The sequence below is a fragment of the Amyelois transitella genome, chromosome 2 (assembly GCF_032362555.1).
Source record: "Amyelois transitella isolate CPQ chromosome 2, ilAmyTran1.1, whole genome shotgun sequence".
NCBI lineage: Eukaryota > Metazoa > Arthropoda > Insecta > Lepidoptera > Pyralidae > Amyelois > Amyelois transitella.
In genome coordinates, this window is record NC_083505.1 from 4,609,644 (window position 1) to 4,631,916 (window position 22,273).

The window sequence follows — 22,273 nt, forward strand, 5'->3', positions numbered from 1 at the left end:
TACATACCTGATTTTTGGTATTCTGGAGCTTCTGATAAAAAGCTACTTCTTCTTAGGCGTTTCACTTCTGACTGCGTTCATCAGGAAAAGATTGGGTGACAATTTCAATAATACAAAATATTAAAGATTTAGGGCAGACGAAGACGAGGCTTACAGCTGGCTTTATAAAAGGAGATAGTTTCACTCACCCTCATCGATCTTGAGCCCGGTCTCGTCGCGGGGTATGTTCTTTGATATCTCTGCGAACTCGTCAGATCCCCACGTTTGTGTTCCGCGCAGTTTCAGATACTCTGCTATTAGCGCTGCTATGTGCAACTGGCAACACATTGCCTGCAAAAAGATAAGATAGACTATTAATCACTAATCTCCTTTTGGTAAATCAATCAAACTATTTAACCATTTTTCTTGGAAGTTCGCGTATTTAGTAGTAGATGATTATAATCTTGTATTTGAGAATTTTTGACTGCGAAGCCGTGGGCAAATGCTACAATCCTATATATTAAGGGCAGATTTTTCTATAATCTCGTTGGCTAGTGACAAATTCTACTAGACCATAGATAATGGGTCTATGGTCTATGCCTGATCATATAAAAGATATTTTTAGGGATCTCGGATTCCAGTTGTGTGAGGATAGTTCATAAAAACAGTTTTGATATGAAGTGTAATCAGTACCTCGTCGTGGTCCCCGAGCCTGGCGTTGTGGTCGGCCAGCGTGGCGAGCCACGCGTGTCGCAGTCGCGGCGTCGCGCGACACGACGCCGCCAGCGACAGCTGTAACTCCGCGAGTTGCACGCCGCCTGCGCACGTCATTATAAATCATCTGAGTGCATCAGCCCCGTAGCATGGCACGCTCGACGCGGTTTTATCACGCGACAAACTATCGCTATTTCGCTTTTTATTATGACGTGAAGCGGGACAGCGTAATATTTTGCGCGATAAACATAACGTCGCGCTTGCCATGGTACAGGCGCAGGCTTGAGAATATAACCAACTGGGAAAACCAGCTCCAAAATATATCAGGTCAATAATTAATTTTCTTAGCGGTGTCGCTTCTAAGCCAAGGGTCCAATACTTTTCTTCGCTGATTTGACGAAGTTTTTGAAATGTTTGCCAAACTACAATTAATATATCGTAATTACCTGATCCCCCTCCTCCTGCTAATCTCGCTCTTGCGCCTACTACAGTGCGTACTCGCCTCATGAGTTCTGCTACTTCGTTTGATAGTCCTGTCAAAATAAGAATAATTTGTACTGCAAACTTAATCTACCATCATACCCGCAAAAATATGGATAAATGATGATTAGCAAATATAAAAAAAAACAACTAGGATATTAATTAGATTTAAACTAAATGACTGAATCCAAGCCAAAGTAATGGTAAAGATTTAAATAATTACCCGTTCCCTTCATAGCTTTATCGCCGGTCGCAAAACAGTTGATCACAGACAGAGATTCTTGGAATCGCTTGCAATTGAGAGCCGTCGAATTGTCAAGCAATTTGGACACTGCTATGATCACCTGTAATAAAAAAATATTTTTCAAGATACATCACTAAAGCTGGCTCGACAATGCAGTAATTTCACGTTCGTTATCCGGTATCCATATTTCGAAAGTTACAGTGAGATTAGAAATCTGAATTTAGCATATATTTCAAACAAAAAAAGAAATTATTCAACTAACGAATACTGTTAGTGTCTTTTTTAATATATTTTTTAACAAGCACGGCAAAATTTTAGCTATAATTTTTTACTAGTTTATGTTAGAACATTCAATATCCTACCTGTAAATGAACCCTGGTGAGATTTCCGCCCGCGCCATGTTGGAAATTAGCGCGCATGAGTAAATACAACGCGGCGGCAGCTTCTCTCCGCAGCCACGCAGCTCGCGCTTCGCACAATTTCACCACCGCGCTGACCACTCCTGCGCATAAAGTGCTGCCACCTACGAGGCAAAAATAATAATAATATATATTAAATTGAATTTATGCAATATTGAAGGCATTTTAAACAACTAATGATGGCTTTCATAACTATAATATTTTCATTCGGTGTTCGTTCATAAGTATACCGAGTCCTGCAGATACAGCACAAGTGATAAATGATATACTGTAATAGTATTTGGCTAAGTTTTTAAACTCAGCTGTCACCTTGAGATTTTTAAAGCGTGTAGCATGTCAACATATAGGTGAAGATCGCGCGATTTTATACTACGGAAATCATACGGGTGATCCGTATTTATAAACGAACATACAGTTATAGATGTTAAGGACAAATTCGTGTCAATCGACATTTAAACAAACCTTCGAATAACGTCTCAGAAAACTGGTTGATATACGCTCTGAGAGCAGCAAATAGATGTTTATACAGTGTCTCGCTCTGCGGGAACTGTAATAGTTTGAGGTAGGGTTTTGCGGCGAGGCCATCAACAGCGCCCATGTTCTTCATGAAGAGGCAGGATCGGTCTATTAGGGTTAATCCCACTTCTGTGGCGAGACATCCCGCTGAGAGAACCGTGTGCTCGGCAATGCACTCCAGTTCTAAAAAAAATATATTTAAAAATAAAAATATCAAATAAGTATTATTATGTTCAGCAAATAAAGTATTTTTTAATGTTGGGTAATTTATTTTAATCGACGTGAAACTGGATAGCGATAGCTTTTCGCGCGATAGAACCGGCGGTGCACGTGCAATACTACGGGGGCAGTAGTAGAGTGAAGGTCTGGCTTTAAGAAGCAGATAAATAAAAAGAACAAAAACAAATCAGTACTTATGCAAAAGCTGCTCACAGAGTAATCTCTTTCAGTTAATATTATACAAACCTGAAGTCACAGTTGTAGGCACGAGATTCTCTCTATTGACAGTGTTATTCTTCTCCACAATAATTGGCGGCTCTTTAGAGAAGTCTGGTGGACTCATCCTGGCGGGTAATGTTCTCGCTTTGATCGGTTTGGGTTTACCATTACTGTCAGGTGTAGACGTTTTCAGTTCAGATAGAATTCGTTTGCGACCCACGTATTGAAATTGTTCGGCGCATATTCTGAAAGAGAACAGTGGATAGATAATAACAAGCGAATTTAGCACTTAATAAAAGTACAAAGGCATCAGTGAATTCTTAAAGGCGGTTGGGTAGCAACTGATCATTATCTCTGATTCTCAATTCTTCCTTTAACCATCTAGCTAAATGTGGCTTTCGAATATTACGACTATTCTACTCCATAAGCAATGAAGATTATATGTCTACCTATGTAAGATTAACTTTTGGAACACTTTATACAAAAAAAAACACCAGTTTATTTTGGTGTTGATTAAATGTCTGAAAAAGAAGACAGATAACTGAACTATCAACACAGCCCGACATCGAAATTTTGCAGACCGATAGTTATTTTAACGTAGACATCCGCTAAGGAAGATTAATTTTTGTTTTTGATGTTCACGTTTGTTTGTAGCTTACTCTAAAACATTGAAGAAGGACTGCTGCTGCGCCGGCGTATGGGTCTTCCACCATTCCACCAGCCGGTCCTCGTCCAGGTACTTCAACACAAACAGGAAACACAAAAGCACATCGCGCACCTCCTCGGCTGACATCACACCGAATCTGAGACATACACAATAGCACCACAACCCATGTTATAAGAACACATCAGAGTAGATATATTTGTACACTGAAAGAAGCTTGGTAGCAGTACACACAGCTCAGGAGATACCTGAGCCACCTCCGATACACCAATCAAGTCGAGGTGGCACAGCTATCTCCTGAGCTTGCTGTACTATAGTCCTATAATAGACAGAGGCAGGAAAAAGCACATGAAATAAACGAAACAAAATGAATGTTAAATGACGTTTTGATGAAAATTTCACTAGTGAATTTTTTTTATTGTAAAAATTCTCGTCTCACGTCTTATTTACAGGACTACCTCAAATCTTGTTTCAAGGAAAGGTTACGCCATTTTGGCATCTAGGGACTTCATACCAAAAAAGAGAAATATAAATATTCGTTTGAGAGAAAAATGCGTGAAATCATGAGAAGTTCATCGCGGTTTTCTGAGGTTTAAACAAAGCCATAAATTGATGCCATCGCAAAACACACATAAGTCAATCGATTGATAGCTGTAGCCAAAACTGTCAATTACATCACCAATCGATAGCATCGAATGTAAATCAAACGATTTGTGTAGTATCCTTATCACCTACCTGTTGACTTGATCCCCGATCTCCGTCAAATCTAGCCGCCCCACGTTCCTTGGAAGCGAGTCCCCTCCGGACATAGTCGATACAGACTCTAGTGAACTTTGTGATATATTGTTTGCGTGATCTATAAACATAAGTGCACGTGGGATACAAACAAGCACACATAGGGAAAACTTCACGAGAAACTATGCAAGGTTTAACATGAAATGAACTTTAATTCAACGTGATTAAAGTTTGGGGTAGTATGACGAATACGTGCCGAGCTTTTTTTAATAATAGTAAAAAAATATTTGTGGGAATTTCGGAAAAGTATTAAACATTTTAAATTATCGTAGACAAAGCTTGTCTTTAAATCACATTTAAATATTCCTATTGGGATAGTTATTGAATGGACTCCAATGGACATAACAAAAAAACGTACTGGCGTCGAATATAACATGGAACCCTAATGTTAAAATAAAAAATAATACATACCTTTTACATACATATGATTCTGTATGACGGGCGGGTCTTTGAAATGAGCCGAATTTCTTATAGGCGTGTGGTCAAAATGTAAAGTCAATCGGTTCCTCCTTGGCGTACTACTCGCTGACGTCATTTCCTTTTGAACGTTGACCGCCAGGTTGGCAGTACCGTCACCGTCAATTTTATCATGGTCGTTTTCTATCACGGGGCTAGCGAGAGTTTTCGTTACAAGACGGTGGGCATTTTCTGTGATAAAAAAGCTTTTGTTGCAACAAAAATGTCTGATTGGCTATATTTTGATCTCTTGCTCATATTTAGCATACGACGATCTTCGATTTAGCTGCGTATACACAGAGGAATGAAGGTTAACGAACGGATGCGGGATTGGTGTGTACTCAGCTATAACGAGTGATTCTCATCTCGTTTTACATAGCAACACGAGATAAAATATATCTACGTAATGTTCTCACCTAAAACGACGGTCATCCACGGCGCGTACAACATAGCGAGGCGGGCGCGACATTGTCGCGTGCGGTATCGGTCGTCGTGTTCATGTTTGGTGAGCAAACACCGCAACACTCCTAAAGCTACTCGACGTTTTTGTGGAGCCTCTCTAAGAGATTGTTCTACCTGTTGGAAAACGTTTACATTGAAATAAAAGAAGAACAAGTAGTTTTGAGAAAACCGATTTCAGTATTGAAATATAAAAGCTCTGGAAATTACCTGTTTTAAAAGATTCCCGGCAAGAAAATGACGCATTATGAACTCTTCTGTCAGACACAATCGCGTCGGATCTAAAATATAAGTAAGTTTTTTTTAAGAAAATAAACTTTATATATTCTGATCATCACAACCATTAAAAGGAAATACTTATAAAAAAGAATACAAACCTTCGTCACAATCTTTGGCAAGGACATTGGCTTGTAATGGCAAGTTGAACGGTACAAAGTGTTCGTGTGAGCAAATAGTTTGTAGGAACGTAAACTTGAAGTCGAACAGCGCTTTAGGGTCACACGCCTTGAACTTGTCCAAGTATTTCTTTATTTGGCGAAATACAAACCCGCGGTCCATGAATGATAAACATGACTGCAATAAAAAAAAATTAATATAATGACTCGAAAACTAACTTTGTGTCATTTTTGAAGATAATCAATACAGTTTTTAAGTATTCAGTGATGATAATAATTTTCGAAAAGACAAACCTTCAGAAAGAGAGCTAAGTTCTTGTTAAAAATATGCGTCTGCATAGGCTGCTGCAGAATATACGCCGGCTCCACAACGCTGAAAAGTTTGTCTATGTTTTCTAATAGATCCGCATGAAACCTTTCGTTTCTTGACATCTACAAATATAATTATAATAAAGAGAGTATTAGATTTATTTTAGGCATTACAATGTTGTCATGCAACCACGAATAGATTTACTCTCCCATACAAATTGGTTAATCATCTCTATTGTGAAACCCATTTTTGTTAAATTAAGGCGAACAAAATATATTTCGTTTTAACACTAGTACCATTCATATAGATTTCTCTTACCTTTATCCTCCCCGTATTGATAAGATACTGAGCCATGCTTTTTACAATAATATCGAAGAAGAAACTGGAGTATTGCATGAACTTGTGTCCCAGTAAGAAGTCTTGCTGGTTTGGGTCGACGAACATGTGAAGAGGCGCCGTCAATACTGTGTGCAGTTTGAACTCTACGCAGTTGAAAACGTACTGCGGAAGGAAACATATATACATACATAAACTCACGCCTCTTTCCCGGAGGGGTAGGCAGAGACTACCTCTTTCCACTTGCCACGATCCCTGCATACTTCCTTTGCTTCATCCACATTCATAACTCTCTTCATGCAAGCTCGGCGGTTTCGGGCACTTTTGACCTGACCCTTCACCAGGACGTCCTTAATTTGATCAAGATATGTTCGTCTAGGTCTTCCCACCCCGACCTTTCCCTCCACACTCTCCTTGTATATCTGCTTAGTCAACCTGTTTTCATTCATCCTCTCCACATGACCGAACCATCTCAACATACCCTTTTCTATTCCTGTAACTACATCTTCTTTCACATCACAACATTCCCTTATCACGCTGTTCCTTATCCGGTCACTCAATTTCACACCCAACATACTCCTTAACGCTCTCATTTCCACTGCATTTATTCTGCTTTCGTGCTTCTTTTGCCATACCCAACTTTCACTCCCATACATTAATGTCGGGACCAACACGCCCCTGTGCACAGCCAGTCGAGCCTTTTTGGATAGTTTCTGACTGCTCATAAAGGCATGCAAAGCTCCATTCACCATGTTCCCCGCGTTCACTCTCCTTTCAATATCACTATCACACTTGCCATCTGATGTAAACTTTGATCCTAGATATACAAACTCTTTCACTTGCTCAACTTTTTCTCCTCCAATCAAAATATTACATGCTGTCATTTCTTTCTCCATTTCAAAAACCAGTGTTTTAGTTTTACTTACGTTCACTTTCATTCCTTTCTCTTTTAAAGCTTCATGCATACAGTTTACCATCTCCTGTAACTCCTCCGCTGATGACGCCAGTATAACCTGATCGTCGGCATAGAGCAGACATTTGACGAGTAATTCATTCATCCTTGATCCACTTTCAGACTCTTTCAAATCTGTCAAACAACTATCCATAAATAGGTTGAACAGCCACGGTGACGCAACACATCCCTGCCTAACACCTTTCTCAATCTTAAACCACTCAGTGTGCGCTCCGTTTATCCTGACACAAGCACTCGAATCCTCATATAAGGATTTCAGTGCTCGTATCAAGAGACTGCTCACCCCATGCATAGAAAGTGCTGACCACAATTCATTCCTCTCAACTCTGTCATAGGCCTTTTCCAAATCCACGAATGTGCAATAGACTTTTTGACTCTTGGCCAAAAACTTTTCGGCTATGCACCGCAAAGAAAACACCTGATCAGTACATCCCATTCCCTTTCGAAATCCCGCTTGAGCATCCCATATTTTGTCATCAGTTTCATTCCTGACTCTATTAATCAATACCTTAGCATACAATTTGCCGACGACGCTGCGGAAGGAAAGAGGGCGGTTAATGGACTCTGGCGCAATGAGTCATTTGACAATTTCCGTGTTTTAGAGGATATAATTATGAAACTTTATCGATTTCAAAAGCTACAACAGATGAAAATATTATATTATATATACTTTGCCAATGAACCGATAGAAAAAAGCATTTCAAAACACAAAATAAATAGATTAAAATTAATACCTTTACGTAACTATCAAGTAGGTCCTTTCGCCCGTAATCATGTATCATATGGACAAAATGCACAATCAGCTTCACGATTTGATAGCCCATGTCCTGAGTGTAGCTTTTTTCATAGGTCTGAAAAATACACAATAAGCTCTTGTAACTGACACCTACAAAAATACACTACGCATAAACTAACTAAAAGTTCTAAAAAGCTGATCACATACCATCAACTCGAACAGCTGATTGAAAATAGTTGGTAAGAAGGCGATAAGCGAACTGAGTTTCACAGCATGTGCCGCTTTCAACGCGTTGCAGACGTCATTCCAGGGCGGCGGGGAGGGGGACGTGGGGGGAGAACTGCAGCGGATCAGCCTCTCGGCCTGGCTGAACAAGTTGTGGAGGTGGGTGTCCCGGGTGGCCACAGTGGAATCCAGGACTAGTTGACATCGGAACAGTTGCTTCTCGGCTTCAACCCACACTACTTCTGGCCCGGTGTTCTGTAAATTTATTGCAGCGGTAAGATAATCTTTATGGTGGTCACGACCTTCAGTAATAAGGTTTCGACGTAGAACAAGAAGAAATTTGTAAAACTATCAATGGATGAATGAACCAAATCTTGGTTATAAAATTCCCTAATTAATTTACACAAGCTACAAAAGAATATGTAGTGCACCATTATATCCGGAATCACAGAATCAGAGCTTCAGAGCCTGTATTTTCACTGAGATTGTATGTAAAATGTAAATGTTAAAAATGGGTAACTTTTATGTAAGTGCTTTTTAAACTTTGTCACCTCTAAGAAACACTTATCAGGATGTAAAATAGATAGGGAACTTATACTTAGCATAATGCAGACAGACAAACTTTAAAAAAAAACAAGAATTTTATAGCAGGTCTATATTTAGTTGATTTCACTTTGTTATATTTGAGTATATTGTTCGTTTACTTACCCCTTTCCCTAATCCCAAGGGCTGAATAGCAAGATATCCCGATGGCAGGTGCGTTGCAATCGGTAGAAGAACAATTTCATCTACAAACTTATCGTTCTTCAGTAATGGCACCCAAGCATATCTGAAAAAGGTAGTATGTAGAATCATACATACGTACGGGTTAAGAAGAGCCATCTGTTTTGAAAAGATTGAAAGGCCACGTTCAGCTGTTCGGCTTAATAATATGAATGTTGACAGGTTGCTAGCCTTGCCAAATTTTACGACTTTCGACTTGTTGCCTAGTAACGCAATGCAGAAAATAAAAAATGTATAGGTAGCAACATTTTTGATGTTCCAGTGTCTTAGTTGCGTCTTTTGTTTTTAATGTATTATTCATCTTAATCGAAGAATATTAAACAAATACATCGCACAATTTATTTAACCACTCACCCAATACAAGTTTCCACGTTAGCGTCGTTCTTCTTAGCAATGTCACAGGAGATATGATGAAATGTGAATAGCAGATGATGTGCCGGCGTTATAGTGGCTGGAAGACGGATCTTGGCTTCGTCGCTCCACGTGGGGTTGGCGTTGTGATGCAGTACTGAACATCGGTATTGTGACGTCATACCCGTTCTTCCGTACACCACCTAAATGGTTACCCATTAAAGAAATTTTCAGAAATTCATGACTTGTGTGTAGCAAATATACAAAATTGCAACAGCTCACTTATAAATTGATATGAAAAGATGAACGGGAAGTTTCAGGTAAAAACCTGACTTACCTAAATCATAGTCATTAGCCACATTTCGGGTTTCCTTTTCAAGGGTGAGGATGTAAACTGGCTTTACGAAAGGAAGAAGATATAATTTCGTTAACTACTCCAATCTTTAATTAGAATGTTGTATCGTTATAAATAAAAATTCAGAATTTAAGGCATGTACCAGTGTGGTAGAAGCTTGCTTTTTCCTGCAAGTAGTATAAAGAAACCCTAATGATATCTTCAATTCGATATTCAATTTACAAAATTTTTTAGTTACCTGCAAGGGCGTATTTTCACCAGTATCGCTATCGCGCAATTCAATAGAGCAAGCGATATTCCTCGCCCGCGCGAACATTTTCTGCGATTCGAAATTCAAAGACAGCGGTCGCACGTATAAATGGTGGATGTACGCTGCGTACGGCTGCTCCGGGTCCACGTTCAGTGTCGCCAGTTCTAACGTGAGCGGCGATGAAGGAGGTAGTGGGAATGGTTTCAACGCCGCGTAAGCACTTGTCATGCAATCTGGAAGTGAAATGTTTTGTTTTACAACAATATTGTTAGAATGGGCGGATTTAATGCGTTATCTTACAGTCAACCTTTGGGTTAAGCGGAGAAAATAGTTATTGTTATTCTCCGACTTGGATCGTGGTTGAAAAAGCGCCAGAATAACGATCATGGACAATGTAGCCCGTGAAATCAATATACCTACAGATAAAACATCATCAAAGTCGGCTGTGAATTGTAACTAAGAAATGGACCACATTTCCAATAACTTTATCTTTTTTTGAAAAGCGATAAATTCAATAAAATCTTAGTCCGTATTCAAATTAACTTTCATCTTAATAATCATATGAAATGTCAAGTACTCGAGACTCGAGGGTATTTTCATTTCATATTATTTACTTTCTGTTCACATACATAATTCAAATTACTTCAAAGACTCACTTGGTATTTGTTCATTGCACTGTTGTACCACAATACTGAGCCATCCCGGTATCACAGTTAGTTTAGCCAGCTTCTCTGGTTTGCGGAAATCTGACAGGATTTTCAGGAGATCGTCATCCGCCATCTTGTTAGGCTCCTGTCGGTAGATAGCGGAAAACTCGGGAGTCGTGTCCAAATCGTTGCTATACATTCTGGAATAAGCATACGTGTAATGAATTTTTTGTCGGAGATTGATTAATGACCTAAAATGTATTTAAAATACGGAAATATGGAACAGAAACCAGCCAAGTCGAGATGCTTCTTCGTCTTCTGAATTTCATACACACTCTTTCTCTCGTATGGTTACACTTCAATGCTATGAAATTATTACGTACAATTTGTAACTGCCGGCATCATTGGTTTCGTAATTTTTAAGTCTACTACAATTACTCGTACGAACAAATAAGTCTCTTCCTTCAATTACGCGTATTGAGAGTTACATTAACAACCATTGAATATAAACAACAAGTAGTCCCAAAGTTTACAAATCTGAGTTTTACAAACATTTATAGTTCATAACATATACATATGTTTATTATTTTGTAATAGATATATATTTCCAATAAGTATCTAGTTCTAATATAAAATATTCTTGATTTTAACCTTTCCCGTGGCATTGTACTTTTTATAAATAACACAGGTATTAACCGCGTACGTAACGTACCTTTATTTTATCTCGGACATTTCGAATCATGTTACAATGATCCGTGGTCACCGAGAGACTGACCTCGCACAAATAAAGGTACGTTACCTGTATTATTTATAAATATTAAAATATTCTTACCTAAATAAAGGTTTCGCAGTCCAAGCAAACGGCATTCTATAACTGCCGACTCTATTGGCGTAGGCTTGCACAGTTTTATGGACTTTTAGCCCCAATCGAGGGTCCTTAGTGGCTTTTTGGTAAGGTTCCAGAACTTGGCTCACATGCCCTTGAAGTATTTTGTCTATTCTCACCACCAGAAACAGGTCTGGGTGGGGATTGTTTACAGATAGAACAACCTGAAAATAGATAATAAGGATAGATAATGATTGCTGAAAATTTTATGTATTTGAGAAACACATGCGACAATAGAGGAAAAATAATAAATTGTTGATTTGTGACATTATTATTGTTACGCAGATTATTTTCTAAATATTTTCAGCCATAAAATAAGAAATCATATGTAACGTAATTTTCTTTTTGGGATAAAACAAATGTTACCTTTTTCAGTCTTACCTGTTTCTTTGATCTATACCATTCATCCGGTATTTGTTTAACATCTAACTTAACATCGTAGCTAAAATTCTCTACTAACGACTTGGTGCACTCATCATCTTTGACTAGATCCTTCACCGCTTCGTGGTTCAAATCGAAATGGAAATTTTCAGTTAGTTTTCTACCGCTCCTAGCGTCGTATAATGCCAGATGAGTGTAGTAAGGTTCCACTTGACACAACAACTCTTTGTCGCCATCTATCGGCGCTTGTAACCTAAACTTTAAACTTTCGCATTTGAGCAATATTCTTTGGCCAAAGTGTTCTCTGAAAAGTAAAAAAAAAAAATATTTTACCTTACTTAGTGTACACAATTATAACGTCTCCAGAGATGTGAGGATGTAGCCGGGAATAATGCCAAAAGGATGAAGAATCATAACACATTGTACGTTCATGCATGTGATAAAAAGATTCTTGAAAGGAACATGTTCCCAAATGAATAACAAGGTGGCTTCAGTTCCAAAGTTAAATTATAACAACAAAAGTCATTTGGCGAAATATCTCCCGGCCACATTAAAGTCATGTTCGAGCTAGTTCGTTCACTTATGTTAGCGTCACTTATATTTAAGGAATATTTCATACACACTTCATACAAAATACTTTAAGTAAAGTTAAAAGTTAGTAACAAAATGTTTAGTGTAATGTATTCAAATATATAAAAATTCTCACTTGAACGGCTCCAACTGTGGCTCTGGCTCGGGGGCCCTCTTGTACGGCAAGCTGAATATGTTCGAGCGACACTCGTTGCGCGCCGCGGCTATCGACATGTCCGTTTCCCTGGAGTACCGCATGAGCAGCGGGTTCATGCTGTGCTCCAGGCCCTTGAGGGTCCCGTAGGTGGGGGGAGGGGGCTCCGCTGTTAGGGACACATCTGCGTCTGGAAAGGAAATGGGATTAAGTATAAGGCGAATACTTGTGTGATGCGGTGATAAAGTGGCCAATCTCTGAATCACAAGGTTTTAGAGTTGGTTAGTTGTAAATGATAAAATTACTTTTTCAGATGTTTAACATACATACATTAAATCACGCCTCTCTCTCGAAAGGGTAGACGAGACTATATCATAACACTTGTTATAAAGTCTTTTCATTTTTTACTCCCACAAAGAACCTATTTTCGTTGAAAATTACAAATTTATCACGCATTTGACATTAATCTGCCATATGATATTTTTTGACTAACCTTTGTCTAAAACCTCATCGCTTTGCTGTTCCTCTGAACTGTCCAACTTTTTCTTCAACGCTGCATTGAAAGCGGCTATCCAGTCGTTCATGTCCTCTTCGTTTTCGGTTGCAAATGTGTACCCTTTACCGCCAGCCATGCGTAACTCAAAGCAATATCGCCCGCGTTTCTGATTCTGGAAAACATAAAATGATAATGGCGTAACCCCTTTTATAATTGACACAAATATTAAAAAGAGTTTGTGTTTATGTTAGGAATAAACTTAGAAACCACTGAACTGATTGTGAGGTCATTGGGCACAGAGACTAGACCATTTCGCTCTAGGAATCATGGCAAAAATCTAGTACAAATAAATCATTTTTTTAATTATTCTCATTTTCGAAATATTAAGCTGTGACCACGAATTAGGCTAGCAAGAACAATGAATGATAGAATCTACCAGCTTTTTCCAATAATTGTTTCGTCTGTGGACTGATCAACAGGACGATTCGCTGCTAAAATGCAATATTATTTTCATAAATAAAAATAACATACCCTAACAACATCCGAACAAAAGTCCATAACAATCGTGAGCTTTGTATCAGTTTTCTTCTCGTCTTTGTACACTTCTAGAATATAAGTACCATCCGCCTCTCTGAGCATTGAGCAGTATCGTTTCTTGAAGGATTTGGACGCCAGGTTACTGAAGATTCTGTCGGATCCTATCTCCGGGCCCTTGAGAAGGTAACCCTCTTTGGTGCCAATGTCCACTTTTGCGGCTTGACCTTCATTGTCACTTTCGGTCTCAGCATCTATGTCATAGACTTCTTCTGGCAGCTGATTGGTTAAAGGTCTGTGAAATAAAAGGATTTCGTTTTAGGGCTAGATTTTAAATAGATATTGAAAATCCTATTGAAAATCCAATACACCTATTTAAAAAGCCTATACCACATTTCTTATTTCTGCTTATACAAAAACATTGTCCAATGTTTGAACAATGTCCAAAATTGAGCCACTTACTTGTGGTCTTTTTTGTGACAAGGGATCAACTTCAGACTGCAGGATGCAAAGCTATAATGTGTACATTACAACTATAATATAGTTTACAACTGTGATATTCAAAACTGTGAACACGAGAACTAATTGACGCTTTGTAAGGAAACACAATACAATTTATTTATAGATAGAGTTGTTTTGTTTACAAATAGAGTTGAGGGAATGTTTTGTATACATGAGTGAAGGGAAAACCCAATTAATCATTCATGAAGCTTTATTTGGATTTCGATTTAGCACATAGCTAAATCTTCAGAATATAAAGCTTTTGTACTTATTATATTAAGAACTAAATTTTAAGTAAGCATGCAGTTGCGACCTTGAGGAAAACAGTTCAAAGTTGAAACAAAAAGCATGATAATTACGCCGCTAATGACCAAAGTGTGCGCATAAAATTAGCACGTATCATGAAATCTACTAGGGCATTTCGATTTAATTAACATTTCGATAAAAGTATGTAGTTTAATACATACTTTTAATATTTGTTTACTTTTTTTGATCATAGGAAGAGTAGCTTCATGTCTAAACCTGATTGACACGCGAAGAAAAAACGTATAAGATAGAGATCAAAATGAATTCTTTATTTTTATCTACAATCTTATTAGAATAAGTTAGATTTACTAACTTGTTCCAATAAGATTGAAATATTAAAATTTTAATATCTGAAAAAAACATATTTAAGCTTTACTTAGTCACTACTTATTTTGGTTTTGGTCTTTTTTGCTGTTGATGTTCCTAATAAAATAAGATAAAATAAATGAAAAAAATTAAATATTACGTATAACCTTGGCAAGTTGAGGAAGGAGCCAGAGTAGCCGGTATACTTGAAGTGGATGAGGTTCCAACTGGACGCATAGCTGAGAAGGGCTTGTCGAGTGAGCAGGGGGCAGGTGGCCGCGGTCCGCACGTCCGGCACCGCGGTTGTGACCGTGCGCCAGCGACGTGGGAGGACTACACTCTATAACAAAAAAAATGCTATGCTATAACTAGTTTAAGTGGCTTCATATTTAAATATTAACACTATATAGCATCAGATTTTTTCTTACTAAGAATTGTCCAATAGGTCAGTGTATGTGGTCCTATTCTTTTTTCTATAGGTGCCGGGAACCACACGGTTCTATTTTAAGGCCAAATAGCTGAACATATCAGTCTTTTCTAGACTGTTGTTTCTGTCTACCCCGCAAGGGATATAGACGTGAATATATGTATGTATGTGTATTTGGTAGTATGAAGATATATAAAACACTTTATTGCACTTTGATAATACACACATTGCAGCGCAAATGAAAAAAAAAATGGTACAAGTCAAAGGTTTTTTTTATTGCCAACGCTATGAACACTTCAATTAAAGACTTTCATTTTAAATTTAAGACTTTAATTTCTTAGGCTTTATAGAAATAAAGGCTAGGAAATTAAAGTTTTCCGTTAAGATTTTTTTTCATTTTTGCATTGCATTTACCTTAACTATATCTTATTATTTGACATAGAGTGGATATTCACTGAGGGTTGTACCTCTTATAAATTATCATTACCACAAATCTAAAGCAATTTTTTTTAAACAGACAATCTTACCTAAAGCACTACTTTTTGATGTAAATTGATCTCAATATGCAGAGATTCTCCTTGACCTAGACGAAAATAGAGCTAGACATCTTCCGATTCCAAGGCAATAAATGTTACCACATGCAGCAACATTTTATTGCTTCTCACAATGATAGTACAGACATTAGTTTCGCCTTCAATAGGTCAAGTCAGCAAAATATGAATGTACAGTCAACAACATAACTACACAGTGCCGAAAATTTAACATTTAGATAATCAAAAGCTATTTGTATGTAACTACATCATATATGATGAAGGTTAAAATATGCCGTGTGGTTCCCGGCAACAATAAAAAAAAGAATAGGTTCCACTCCATCTCGTTTCCATGGATGTCGTAAAGGCGACTAAGAGATAGGCTTAACTTGGTATTCTTCTTTTAGGTGATGGGTTAGCAACTTGTCACTATTTGAATTTCAATTCTATCATTAAACCAAACAACTGAACATGAAGATGATTTGCTCTGTGTACCTGGCAAGAGAAATAGATGTCATAAATTGTACCAAGTTTCATCAAAATCGGTTGAGTGGTTAAACTGTTAAGAAGTAACAAAAAATTTGTCAAGTGAAGTTTTTAAATGAGAAATCTCTGTGAAGATATCTTTATGATTAGCACTGTTTATTTAAACCTGTGTTTCAAACTAATCTACAAATTTCCAGCCAAAACTAACTAGCCTAAGAACATAGCATTTGGACAGCCTGGTTGTTATAAAACCTTAATATTTAAAGTTCAACAAGCTAACAAAAACAGAATTTAATAAAAGTGGTTATACTATAATTGTGTGGAGGGTAACTATATTATTTTATTTTATATATGCATAAATGCATGCATAAATGCATGCAATGCAAACCACCTGCTGTAATAAAAAAATCTTTAACCATTATTATATATTTAATAAGAGCATATTAACAAAAATAATACTTACAGAAACATCATCAGTAGGGTACAACAGGATGTCCCTGAGCGGGTCATTCAATAGCAATGTTTTGTTTTCTTGTATATAACGCTCAAAGTCCAAGGCTGTGCATTTATTCACCATCACATTCTGTAATTAAACAATAAATTATAAAAAAAATATATATATTTATCTCTTATTATGTTACATTATTATAAACTTTTTAATATAAACTGATTATATTATAAACTGGATTACTGTGCGCTGGCCATAATTTAATCATGGTCACAGCTGCAAATATCAAAGCTCAATGAACTTTATAAAATTATATGTTTGAATAGGAGAAATCTAGGCAAAAATGAAAGTTCTTTTAGTAGATGAATATTATGATATGTTTACCAAATAACTGATATTCCTAACTAAACATTATGCCATACAAATTATCAAAGCCATTTACTCTCATTTGCATGTATGGTAATCAGATGTTATGTAAATACTGTCCGAAGCAACTCCTGAGTGTATTATAATGTTAATAAACACCGAAATAGAACATACAATTGGTGTTTTTAAAACATGCTACAAAGTACCATTTGCAAAACATAAATTAAATTGACTTTTGTAAATAGCAGATGTGCAGTCATTTTTATTCTTCTTAATTTTAAATTTCCTATTGGTTTGGTATCTTACGGTCTTAATGTTTGTTTGTAGGTCATATGATAGTCTCATTGTTCATATATGTAATTAGTTCTAGAGGGTATGTGTTGTGTATTCTTTAAAATAGTATCATGTTGGTACCTAGCAGACAGAAAGAATGGTGAAACTTACACAAAACTACATCCTAGATTATAAAATATTCTTAAAAATTTAAATAATGCATAACATTGTCGCTTTCAATACAAATAGTATGTAGAACCAGTACACCTTTATAATTTAAAATAAGATTTGATACAGGAAATTATTAATTTTGAATTGTACAAAAGCTCAGATGAAATTAGAAACTGTTAGCTTTTATTCTTGGTATCACTGTTCCGTTGTGATTTAGTGCGCATTTTATAAACCTGTGATGAAGGTTTCTTACTTTAAGAATGTTAAAACAAAGTACCTACCGCTATTTTCATGAAAAGGTAGGTGCGCATAATATAAATTTTCTTACCTCGTATTCGGCACCTCCTTTTTTCGACTTTGAGTTTATGGGTGGCATTTTTGTCTGAGTGCACACACTAATAGAAATAGAAGGAAGAATATTGCATATTGTTAATATAATAGTCCATATACCTAGTTCAAATTTTAAATATTCAAATAAGAAACTACAACACTAAATGCCGAAAATCGAAATCTCAACAAGAACAAGCGAAAGCTATTTGAAGGAACGGAATTTGACAGATTTTGCAACAATATAAGAACGACATTTGATTGTCATTGTGTCATTAGGTGACAAATGACAATGACAGACGACCAAAGACATTTTTTACTCATTTGTTCTACAACAGGCTTTGATCAAGGACAATGCTGCCAAATTTGTATGTGAGAATATTATGGGAGCGTGACCAGAGTGCTAAGTAAAGACGCACAAGTCTTGAGTCTAGACATTGTATTTCCCCTTACATTAAAGTGTCAATTTCAAGTCGTAGATAACATCACCTTGGATGAGTAGAGTAGCTCCGCAAATCTTATGGTTAAAATCATACATATAATTTAATCACGCGTCTTACCCGCAGAGGCAGGCAGACTACATCCATATGTCACGATCTCTGCGAAATTCTTTCGGTTTATCCACATTCATAACTTAAGCTTTCTGCAAGCTCAGCGGTTATGGATACTCTTAACCTCACCTTTTGCCACTGTTATTTTGATCAAGTTAGTTAGTTTAGGCCTTCTCACTCATACCTTTCCATCCGCTATTTCCTTGTTGTTAATGTATTGCGATACCTACTAGTCTAAGAGCTAGTGAACCCTCCGAGTAACGGTCTTCCTGTAAAGCTAGAAATTTGTAGAGTGACGATTCATAGCACACCAAGGCCAGAAATCATGACCTGGCAGGCATCTGCCCTGCACGTCATCAGCGCTTTTAATTCTTAAAATGTAAAAGACATAGGTAAGATAAAAAAACTTACTGCTGTAAGCTTCAAAATTTAATATCATTTACTTAATTTCGAAAGAAAAACTACGGGACGGAATTTGATGAAATTCAACACATATTATGTGAACGAAGCCCTGTGCAACGGGTGGGCAAGTATGTAGTCCAACTACATATTATCTAAAACCTCGTTGTCTGTACTTACCTATGAGTAAGTGTTGAAGAAATAAAACAAATGTTACATAACATTAAATTATATTGTATAATTATTAATTTTGGTACACATTTATCAGATAAATTCAGACAATAGACAGCCGTTGAAAGATGAACGATTGTAAAAATATTTTTTTATGTGTGTGAAAGGCGTAGCCAGGATTTTATTTAGGTAAGTATAAGTAGGTGTGGCAGATACGAGATAATTTTCTACGCCCCATAGATTTTTATAGGTATAGATTGTTTTTAAAATTTCAGATCTTCTCTTTACATACATCTACTTTTATATTAAAACTTTTTTACCTGAACAAATAAGTTTTTACATTTACTACCTACATAAATAACTCAATAGTAGGAGTACCATGAACCTACAAGATATTTCTATATTCGTGGTCGTTTTCTAAATTTCATCGTTTCAACACAAATCTGTAATGCGCAACTGCGCAAACGTTGAGATTGTGCATCTAATATTATGTATTTCGCATATAGCTATACACTAAACCTACCCGTAACGTAATTGCCCAACTTTACCCAAGCAGTTAGGTCTTCGAAGATAATTAGAAAAATTTTATATTCTACTTAGGTAGGTACCAACTTACTTTCTATCAGAATTCTTAATCGTATAAGTATGTATTTAAATTAATATCGCCTTTTTTTAAAATGTTACAGTATACTTTAAAAAACCATCTTATGATTTAGTTTTGATTGAAAATCCTGCAATACATTTTAAGTAACGGCAAGTTGCAAGTCTGAATGATAGAGTTAGTTGCTTTTATAGAATACCCTGGTTACCAAATCTCTAGTTATATACATATTTGTAACGTAGATAGATATTTAAAAATGGCAACGCAGGCTTACAATAATAGTTTTGATAAAATATACGTATTTACTAGATTTCTTCACAAATATTAACAATTATTTGTAGAAATTTTACATTACAATTTATTATCATTTTATAAAGAAAACATATAAATTTTTACTAAGATATAATAGCGTTTTATAAGGTTTGTGAGGAAAGTCTAAGTGAACTGCGTATTTTATTCGATGAATAGGTGCCTTAAAAATTTTAAAAAATAATACAAAGCATTTTTTATTTGGTAGGTAGGTAGGTACTAACCTATTATTGGGTAACGTCTTAGGGTAGACCTTTTTTTGCGTTGATCTAAGATTATTTATGTTAACCATTCTACAATTATTTTATATCGCTTAACTGTAATGTATTGAATGTTATTATCATCCATATTCATATTAATAACAGTAATACAATTTAAAATCTATTAATATTAGGTACATATTTTTTGGTTTATGGCACACATTGAGAACACACCTTGATAAGTACATTCAAAAATGTAGATAAAGGGAAACTACATGGGGTTTACCTAATAATATTTTAAAATATCACACTTAGGTAATTGAGTATTATCAATGAACACTTTCAAAATCTCTTATTCTTGTTTTGAAAGGTTTAACAATCAAATTGGGCCTTTTGAGATTCCCGGGGGAATGTTAGGGCGACGTTGGCGGCAGCCAAAAGCGACGAATGGGGCATGTACCGTGGCGCTTGTGCCGCCACTGACTGTCAAGTGTACTCATCATCCTCATCCTCGCTTAGTTCAGATTCAGACTCCTGTTCGGGTTCCGGCAACGGGGCCAAGTAATCCATAGCGGGACGCTGAGCGGGTATCAAGTAGCCCTCGGGATCTTGCGCCGGAGGCGGAGGGCGCGGCAGACGAGTTTGCGCAGCTGTTCCACCGGCAGCTGCTGCCACTTCCAACTTCCTACAGATTTCATCAAAGCCTATTCTTTCCCTAGGATCTGATTTCCAACATGCCCGCATCAAGTCACCTGCAAATCTAGGACAGTCTTCTGGAGGCACTAATACGATGCCTTGTAAAATTAGTTTTGTTGCGCCATCATTATTATGCCCATAGAAAGGTTGTTTCCCTCGGCTATAGATTTCCCAAAGTACTACTCCGTAAGACCATACATCTGATTCGTGGGTAAATCTAGCGTAGACAATACTTTCCGGGGACATCCACCGCACTGGCATTGGTCGTTCACCACCCATTTTGTAGTAGTCGCACGTGTAGACGTCCCTAGACATACCGAAGTCAGCAATTTTGACGGTTAGGTGGGCTCCTACGAGACAATTCCGGGCAGCAAGATCTCTGTGGACGAACCGGCGCGCGGCAAGATACTCCATACCTCGGGCTACTTGTAAGGCGACATGAAGGAGCGCAGGTTCATCCAAAACTGGCCCTGGGCGGCCTCCTCCTCTGGAACCTCTTAGTACACCGGCCAAGTCACCCCACTCCATATACTCGAACACCATCCAAGGTGTCGCGTTTATATCATCTGAAAAAAAAAACAAAATTCTGCTGATTTGTGAGATCTGTAGAATGGAACCGAACGAAAAGAAGTATAAAAAATGGTTTGTTATAAGATAAATTATTACAAAGCTTACCCCTATACACCACTCCAATCAAGGTCAGTATATTCGGATGTCGGAAAGCTGACATTATGGAGACTTCACGAACGAAGTCCTCCTCCGCGCTGCGGCCGGCACTTTCTTTCAGCACTTTGATAGCGACCACTTGTTCTCCAGACCCAGATTTTAGCAATCCTGAAACGTAAATTATGGATTTGTTGTTTAAACAACTGTATGATAATTAATTACTCTCCCTCGTTTGGATGCATTTTTATAGATTTGTATTTTCAGACCATTTCGTTTTCACGTTCCTAAAGATTTATCTCTGTGAAAATTTATATCATGCGATTATAGACTTATCTATCTATCATCTCACCAGCATTGAGCATGTGCTACATATTCTATCTACTAACTATAAATGCGCTTGGATGTATGTTTGATAATCTTTGAAGCTAAATCCACTGTACGAATTTTGATAAAATTTAGAACACGGGTAGAATATAACCTAATATAAATCACACAGTCTAATACCAAAATTCCCACTGGAGTGAAGCCCCGAAGACAGTGCAGCTATTATTACTACCTGAAAATTACAATGATAAAAAACGATATAGGTATAAGGGACACCAAACTGACCTTTATGAACTTTCCCGAAGCATCCTTCCCCGACTTCCTCTAAAAACGTCAAGGCATTCCCGTCCAGCAGTGGTACTTGCGAGTCATTGGTGTCGTCAGTCTTCACAGTGCTGCTTGCTGCGGCAGCATGCTGCAGCTGCCCGCCGTAGACGCCGTACTGGGGGTTCGTTATATACCGGTCAGCTAGAAGAGGCTCGCCTGGCCGACGCTAAGGACAAGAGAGCAGCGTCACCAGGTTACTTTGATTTGGTCTGTTTTTATTTATTTATTTAATTTATTACAGAAATATGTCAAGCCCGGTGTTAAAATTAGGGATTATTTTAATCAACCGAGCGGATGATGCTGAGAGAGGGTAGCGAAGGGAACGGTCTAAATCTAACCATG

At 37.2% G+C, this 22,273-nt stretch overlaps 2 protein-coding genes across 4 annotated transcripts in view; both read right to left on the bottom strand.

Moving 5' to 3' along the window:
* The window catches only part of LOC106143115 (dedicator of cytokinesis protein 11), a 34,355-nt gene extending 16,462 nt beyond the window's left edge, over positions 1–17,893 (bottom strand). The window contains exons 1-29 of one of the 2 annotated variants that reach the window (XM_013345109.2): positions 17,689–17,893; positions 16,566–16,685; positions 14,827–14,999; positions 13,544–13,841; positions 13,010–13,184; positions 12,499–12,706; positions 11,793–12,096; positions 11,358–11,575; positions 10,535–10,725; positions 9,867–10,111; positions 9,277–9,476; positions 8,848–8,968; positions 8,122–8,394; positions 7,913–8,029; positions 6,188–6,370; positions 5,854–5,991; positions 5,542–5,737; positions 5,375–5,445; positions 5,122–5,281; positions 4,661–4,897; positions 4,190–4,310; positions 3,450–3,593; positions 2,818–3,035; positions 2,299–2,535; positions 1,780–1,940; positions 1,397–1,517; positions 1,140–1,226; positions 673–797; positions 189–330 (exon numbers count right to left, since the gene is read on the bottom strand). In XM_013345109.2, coding sequence (XP_013200563.1) covers positions 189–330; positions 673–797; positions 1,140–1,226; positions 1,397–1,517; positions 1,780–1,940; positions 2,299–2,535; positions 2,818–3,035; positions 3,450–3,593; positions 4,190–4,310; positions 4,661–4,897; positions 5,122–5,281; positions 5,375–5,445; positions 5,542–5,737; positions 5,854–5,991; positions 6,188–6,370; positions 7,913–8,029; positions 8,122–8,394; positions 8,848–8,968; positions 9,277–9,476; positions 9,867–10,111; positions 10,535–10,725; positions 11,358–11,575; positions 11,793–12,096; positions 12,499–12,706; positions 13,010–13,184; positions 13,544–13,841; positions 14,827–14,999; positions 16,566–16,685; positions 17,689–17,736 — 5,032 coding nt within the window. In that variant the 5' untranslated portion in view covers positions 17,737–17,893. The remainder of the gene's footprint in view (positions 1–188; positions 331–672; positions 798–1,139; positions 1,227–1,396; positions 1,518–1,779; positions 1,941–2,298; positions 2,536–2,817; positions 3,036–3,449; positions 3,594–4,189; positions 4,311–4,660; positions 4,898–5,121; positions 5,282–5,374; positions 5,446–5,541; positions 5,738–5,853; positions 5,992–6,187; positions 6,371–7,912; positions 8,030–8,121; positions 8,395–8,847; positions 8,969–9,276; positions 9,477–9,866; positions 10,112–10,534; positions 10,726–11,357; positions 11,576–11,792; positions 12,097–12,498; positions 12,707–13,009; positions 13,185–13,543; positions 13,842–14,826; positions 15,000–16,565; positions 16,686–17,688) is intronic. The other variant, XM_013345110.2, reaches the window with a different exon arrangement.
* Positions 17,894–18,850: 957 nt separating this feature from the next.
* LOC106143116 (tyrosine-protein kinase transmembrane receptor Ror) overlaps positions 18,851–22,273 on the bottom strand; it is a 34,907-nt gene continuing 31,484 nt past the window's right edge. Inside the window, exons 6-8 of one of the 2 annotated variants that reach the window (XM_013345112.2) lie at positions 21,890–22,046; positions 21,290–21,448; positions 18,851–21,180 (exon numbers count right to left, since the gene is read on the bottom strand). In XM_013345112.2, coding sequence (XP_013200566.1) covers positions 20,405–21,180; positions 21,290–21,448; positions 21,890–22,046 — 1,092 coding nt within the window. In that variant the 3' untranslated portion in view covers positions 18,851–20,404. Of the gene's footprint in view, positions 21,181–21,289; positions 21,449–21,889; positions 22,098–22,273 lie in introns of both variants that reach the window. The other variant, XM_013345111.2, reaches the window with a different exon arrangement.